The sequence below is a fragment of the Gymnoscopelus braueri genome (genome assembly GCF_963280865.1).
Source record: "Gymnoscopelus braueri genome assembly, chromosome: 2".
NCBI classification, from domain to species: domain Eukaryota; kingdom Metazoa; phylum Chordata; class Actinopteri; order Myctophiformes; family Myctophidae; genus Gymnoscopelus; species Gymnoscopelus braueri.
Genome location: NC_137604.1, coordinates 40091920 through 40099419, shown reverse-complemented (window position 1 = coordinate 40099419; position 7500 = coordinate 40091920). Strand labels below are relative to the sequence as shown.

At 44.9% G+C, this 7500-nt stretch overlaps 1 protein-coding gene across 3 annotated transcripts in view; it reads left to right on the top strand.

Moving 5' to 3' along the window:
* The window catches only part of bnc2 (basonuclin zinc finger protein 2), a 239926-nt gene that overhangs the window by 230445 nt on the left and 1981 nt on the right, over positions 1–7500 (top strand). For all 3 annotated transcript variants that reach the window (XM_080416415.1, XM_080416416.1, XM_080416414.1), the window contains one exon: positions 6027–7500. This exon is cut by the window's right edge and continues 1981 nt beyond it. In XM_080416415.1, coding sequence (XP_080272541.1) covers positions 6027–6978 — 952 coding nt within the window. In that variant the 3' untranslated portion in view covers positions 6979–7500. The remainder of the gene's footprint in view (positions 1–6026) is intronic.

Genomic DNA, 7500 nt, shown 5'->3' with positions numbered 1-7500 from the left:
ATGACCATAATGCATCTTTGAGGGGACTTCATAGGTGGTGTGTAGTTTTTCTCTAGACAGACCTAGAAACACTCCATATTGTTTCCATACTTTTGTGTGGTGATGGAGTTACATTCCTGGTAGCATATGGGACATATTACTGTGCTGCTGGTCTTTTTGGATCAAATGGGAAGCAAAACAACAGCAGAGACAGAAGGGCACTGCAGTGCTAGAGGAATTCTGGGGGTTTTCAGGCCCAGCCAGTGGTCCGGCCAAGCTCTCATCAAATGTGTCCCTGGATAATCCTATAACTACATAATGTATGTTTGAGTGTAATGGTAGTGGTAACATGGGGAAATAATTTGGTCATTTTCATAAGAGACATTTTTTTTCTTCCTGATAACGTTATGCACTTTGAAATTGCAAAATGGCACAACTGAAGCAATTTGCACAAAATGCAGCTGAGGTAGTTTCAAATGATATGATCGGTAAATAACATTATTGGAGAGATTGTCCACTTTGTTCAGATTTTTACAAACTGCTGATGATTTGGCAAAAAAAATAAAATGCAATGACTAATCAAAATCACTACAATACAATACTTTCAGGGGAAGTTTAACGACAGAATAGTGAGACGTGTTTTCTTTATAAAAAGAGGAAGATGAACAAAAATGACTGTCTAAAGAATCACCTGGGAGCCCAATTTGTTTGTTACAGTCCAAACATGAATGCCAACCTATAGCACGCATATCGGATTAGCCCGTCGACTCAGTTTGAGTGACATCCCAAAGGCGTGTAGGCGCACCCATAGACAGAGGCTCCAAAGTGAATGAGAGTATGAGGACATTTCTGTGTGCTGTGCCTCGTTGGTAAAATGAGGGGAAAACAACTGAGACAATGACATCGTCGGAGTGGGACACACATTGCAAATGTGATGACACAGCTAAAGATCAAAATCAATCGTCTCGGGTCCATTATGTTAATGAGACTAGAGTAAACAGCGGAACACACACACACACACACACACACACACACACACACACACACAGCTGAGGATAATCTAATGCGGCCTACAGCAAACCACACATGCACGTGCGTGTGTGCGTGCGTGCACGTGTGGCTGCACAGTGGGGTGTTTCCCCCCTAGCCCCCAGGCTGCCTGCAGCACAGAGGTAAATGATTGCATATTTATTGTGGGGAGCGAGCAGCGGTCGTCAGCAGCAGCCACAGCAGCCCTGAAGAAGCCTTGTGATTAACTGGTGGAAAGGCGAGCGTACCAGTAATCATGGCCGTTATTAGCCTCATTAATCATATTTTCAAAATCAGTCGTACAACTTTCTTTCACTTATCCCCCTTTTTTTATCACACTCTTTTTTAAACCTTCCTTCTACCACTTCAACCTGCACTCTATGCGTCGCCGTGGTGGCCAGCAGCCCTCTTTCACTCCTTTCGTCTTTCCCCTCGTTCCCACAGTGCACTGGGGTGTGCATGCAGCCCACGATCCCCGTACATGGGCCACTCGCAAAGGGAGAGAGAGAGTGAAGGTTAATTATGTTGGAGAGTCTCTTTCCTCCTCTCTCCTCCCTTCCTTCTCACTCTTTTCCCCTCTCTCCCTGCCTCCCTTCTCCCTCGTTCCCCTCACAGCATGCGGGACCAGCGCTGCTCCCTCGCAAGCCGCTCTTTGCTTGCCTCTCATAAACAAAGAGCCCATCGCTTATGTAGAGGGAATATATTAATGGAAAGCCACGCATACGAGATCAAAATGTCCACCGATTACAAAGTGTGATACTTTCACTGCAGATACTGCTTCTTGTCTTATATCACTGACAGTTTCCTTGTGATGTGTTTGGTTGTGCGTTTGGACTTATCTTACTGTTAAATATTTAGCTGTAGAAACTGTAGAGGACAATGTACTATAAATAGAGGATATGATAGCAGTGAGTGAGGGAAACTATGTCAAGTTAACGCTGTAAGTAATTTCATTATCTTTTCCTATGATGAAGTTCCAATATACACTATATTTTAACAATATTTGAGTACAAATCTACTAAATTTCTTCCCAAATGTATTCCCATAATAAAATAAATGTGGTCCTTGTCGAAGTATAGCGGATCAATTAAAATTATTACATCCTGTAATATTATAAATACAGATTTTCTTTTCCTTGTTTTTTTTTACCCAAATGGGTATATAACCTAGCACTAAAAATAAATCGCTATATCTTCACTCTCAGACAGCGTAATTATTTCTCATGTGGTGCTTGTGCAGCACAATGAGACGATGCAGTATGGACAGTCTGAGGAGTGACGGAGAATGATAAATGTTAGCAAAACTCTCTTGTCCTCCCACTTCCCAGACAAACCTCATAACACAGCCCAAATGACAGGAAAGACAAAGAACCACCGCCTCCCCTCTCATTTACGCATTAGGACTCATTTAGTCAACACACGCGTGCACGCTCACACACACGCACGTGCACGCGCACACGCACACGCACACGCACACACACACACACACACACACACACACACACACACACTCACACACACACAGTAACACACAGTAACACTCAGTGTTAGTGTAACTCTGAAGAGAGTAACAATTGACCCAATTTCTACATTCTCAGTTAAATTAATACGAAAATTTTTACCGTGCACATTTACTTGCATGCAGGCTCATGTGCAGATATACAGTACATCCATCCATCTACACATACACATCTTGAATTGTACACATGAGCACGTATACACAACTGCACATGCATTTACTAGCATCTGCACACACACAAGCAAGTTTGCATGTATGCGCGTGCACGCGCGCGCACACACTCACACACGCATGCGCAGATTGCACACACACACACAAACGGGGCAAGGGCCATCACAAGAACCTAAAGATGATTAACGGCGGTCGGGACAGGCACACGCTTGTGCTGCCTCCTCTGCACTGACAAAAATGGCATCTCCCGAGGCCTCCCCCGTCTTCTGGGCGAAGATGAGACCGTCAAAATTGGTTTGCCAGCCACATTACCGGCCAACGGGGAGGCAGTAGGGAGGTGGAGAAGTGAAAGAGGAAGGGGATAGGGGGGAGGTGTACTTGCGCCGTTGGTTTGGGGCTGGAAACATGCAGTGTAGTGGGATGAAGCCATGCAGGTAGACGGGAGGGAGAGGCTGATACTTGAAGGGATAAGTATCTTCAGAGTGTGTCTGGACCAACCTGGTCTTTGTAGAACATTACAGACAGTACTAGACTTAGGAGTATTTGTTTTCTTTGCAAACCCATGACTTTCACTCTGCTACATTTTAAATAGAAATATTGTACTTTGGACTCCACTGCATTTCTAGGAAGGGTTTTCACTATTTCTGAAGATTTCTGAAAATGTTTATTTATTTATTTATGTCAATACAGCAATGCATTAAACGGAAATGTAGGTTACTTAATTGTACTTTAGTATATACTTAGTATATATAGTATGCTTTAGTATATACCACCACTGATTACAGTGATATAAAGTTACGTATACACTTCCATCACAGGTGGTGAATAATCAAATACTTTCAGTGACTTTTCTTCATCCCCTTATTCCAGTCTTCTAACTTGTTATAGACCTGCTGAAAATGTATATCTCCCTGATAAACAACATACTTGCATTGTGCTGTGTACACCATTGTAAAGCCAGTGTACTACTGAGTGAATCATTTCCAAACAATGGCAGTTACACATTTATAATCCTTTGATATCTTGTTTTTTTTATTATTTATTTTTATAAATTGTCATTGTCACATTTAAAACATGTACAAGATGAGCGTCGTTGTGAATGATGTGAATATCTTTCCATTTAGACGTGGTACTGTAGAACAGGTATGCATTTATGTTTTAGTGTCTTGTTTTAAACAGTAGCCTACAGTACATGTAGCACAGGGAACTTAACTGCATGGCATTTAGCATGTCTGACTTTAACATCTTGAGACCTGTAGGCAGCCATGGCAACCTAGAGCTTATTAGCAGTGTGAAGGTGTTGTTATAGCGATGGAAGACATTGTTGCAATGGACCCGCCTACCTGAGCATCAAGTACAGCATCCCGCACCTTTAGGATTTTCGGTGTCATGTAACGCACACCTAAGCCTGCTAGTTGGTTATCACTGCTAATGAAATGTAAATTCAGCAGATTTTCCCCTTGTATTGGATAATATCTACACCATTCACTACAGTATTTGCACAATCGATTGTCTTTAATAATCCTGGCCTTTCTCGGCCCAAATGCCACATGTATCTGACCAGACAGACACTGCCACAGATACTGAATCACGACTCCCATATTTTAGCCATAAGCTAACGTTACGCACATATGGGTGCAACTGCACTATCAAAGGATAAAAGAACAAAGGATTTATATAGTCTTTTTGATCGAAGTCCCACAGTATGGAAGTAGTATATTTTCTATCTTTTGCACGTGCACACGCACGCACGCACGCACACACACACACACACACACACACACACACACACACACACACACACACACACACACACACACACACACACACACACACACACACACACACACACACACACACACACACACACACACACACACACCGTGTGCGAACAATGACAGCCACGGCCAATCGATTTGCCACGCTCGCTCTCCCCCTTGGTGCTGACGATGCTCTAGTGGACGGGCTCCTGGTTGCCTGGTTCATAGAAAAGGGTCCCTCAAATGAATGTATGTTTACCTCTTGCAGGAGAATGTCGGATAGGGAAGTAAATAATTAAAGGAGAGGGACCCTTTTTGACTGCATCAACCCTGCCACTGCTGGTAAGCTCTACAATACATTCTGACTCCATTTGATTTTGATTTTGATTTTTTAATTTTGCCCGTCCTTCCAAGGACTGACCCTCTTCTTTTTTTCTTTTTTAAAACACACATGTGCCCTCCCTGCATGGAAAAAGACGCACACAAAAAACACTGGGTGTTTCCTGCTTTCTATGATTTCATATGATAGGAGTGGGGCCTTATGTGAATGGTCATTCCTGACACCAGTCATTAGTTGCTTGAAGTTGTCTTTGTGTGCATTTTTTTTTTTTATTGTTTTGTGTCACTGTGTGCTGTGGGTCTCCCTCTTTTCCTTTAGTTTGAATTGGCAGCTGTGAAATTGGAGTAGAAAACGCATCGAGTTCGGCTTGTCAGGCCCATTTCACTTCACATCCTATGAGCATGGCTTGTACGCTAACCCCAAATAACTAACAGCATTGTGGCGTTTAGCATGGCACTTGTTTCTGTACATAGCTCTGGTTTCTTTTATTTCATCGGCTGTGACGCATTATGGTATACTACTGCTTGTCTTGTGTTTGGGGAAAGAGAAAAAAAGGCTGTCTTTATTAAAGCCAGGACTACAAGGATGATATGTTCACGGTATGGGCAGTGATGCTCGATTAAGCCACCTCCAATAGGGAGCCAATGCGATAATGCTGTCAGGGCCCGGCGCTAATATGCTATCCAGTTCCCCTCGATTATCACATTACCACAGCTCGAATCAATTGATAAACTCCCATTCAATATGGTGGAGTATTTAATTGAGTCAGAGTCTATTGGATTTGAGACAGGGCTGTGCAGGGCAGACATGCTGACAGTGGTAAACACGCTAGCAGGATGCTCTTTTTCTCTCCATGTTAGCGTGTTGTGCTCCAGTACGGTCGGGAGAGCTGCAGGATAGAGTTCCATCTGTGTGCGAGTATCTCAGGGTAGTTACTCCGCATAATTACAGTAGTTAAAGTTACAAGCACTTCCTGGATAGTGTATTTTTTTACAGTCATATTGACTGAATTAGCCCACGCTACCAACATTTGTGTTTATGTATTAATATAAAATAGCATGCCTGGTTTCATTTGACAGGTGCTGTTCATTCATGAAATATGATTTGTTTTTGTTGCTTATTATATGCAAATTCATGTTGCTGTCTCCATAGACATCCAAATATAGTGCCATTGTATCTGACATACAACCATCTGATGTTCAACTATGTGTTCTCTCCTGACACGGCAGGCACAGCTCCAACATTAACCTGCACCGTAAACTGCTGACCAAAGAGCTGGATGACATTGTCCTCGACCCCCAACTCACGCCCCTGCCCAAGGACCTGCGGGCCGAGTTCCTGGCCAAAATCTATGCCGGGCACCAGCACCACCTGGGCACCAGCCTGGACGCTCTGTCTGGAGTGGGCATCGTTGGTGCCGGCCTGGGAGGAATGACCAGCCCCATCACTACCAACACCACCGGACTGAACCGCGATGCCAGCTCCCCGGCAAACAATGAATACCCCCACCATCACCACCTCCACCACCCTCTTCTCAACCACCACCAAGACCTCCAGCGGCAGCAGCAGCACCACCATCTCCACCACCAACACCACCAACACCACCAACAACACACCAACGGTTTCTACCGAGGCCAGCCGGCAGACTACATGGTCCTGGACCTGAGCACCACTTCCAGCGTCCAGTCCAGCGGCAGCATCCACTCCTCCCACGAGTCTGACGAGGGCAGCGACGAGGGCATCCTATTGGACGACCTGGAGGGCGAGGAGGAGGAGGGGGAGGAGGGGGAGGAGGGGGGACACGGGGACGAGGACGAGGACAGTGAGGGGGAGGACTGCTCCTCCCGGCCGGCCGAGGGAGGGTGTCGGGATAAGGCCGGAGTCGGCGCAGGAGAGGCGCGGGGGGAGGGCATGGACCCATCCCCTTCGCCGGTTCTCCTCTCGTCCACCGGGGGCGCCACCAACGGCAGCATTGGCGGGATCCTCTGCAACATCTGCCACAAAATGTACAGCAACAAGGGGACCCTGCGCGTGCACTACAAGACTGTGCACTTGCGTGAGATGCACAAGTGCAAGATCCCGGGCTGCAACATGGTGTTCAGCTCCGTGCGAAGCCGCAACCGGCACTCGCAGAACCCCAACCTCCACAAAAACATGCCCTTCTCCTCTGTCATAGACTGAGAGAATAAATGACGTTTAGCTCTATCCCTCCGCTCAGTCTGACTGCTGGCCCCTCACCATCCCCCTTCATCCTAACTCCTCCTCCTCTTCAAATCAGCTCTTGACTCCACCCCCTCCCAGGGTCATCAAATACTACCTGTCCCCTGTTAAAGTCATTGTTCCACATTTCTAAGAACCCCTCTGAAAATTCAATGACTATAAAATGTTTCCAAACACACAAACAAAAAACAGAGCATTGTGACTTTTGACTTTTCCTTCTTTGGAAGAATAGGATAAGACACTTGATGTGCGTGGAGTACCCTTTATTCCAAAAGTTTAAAAAATGACTTTTTTTCTTTCCATATACCCACTTCTTCTTCCCCTCATTCCTTTAACACTTCTCTCCACTTTTGTTTTAATGTCCCATCTCCAAAGAATCTATTCAAAATCTTATTTGTGACTTTGCCTGCAAAAATGATAATGTTGAAGAAAAAAAAGAGAAAAACTCTTCTTGTTGTATTTGTGTAATGATAGCTTTTAAAG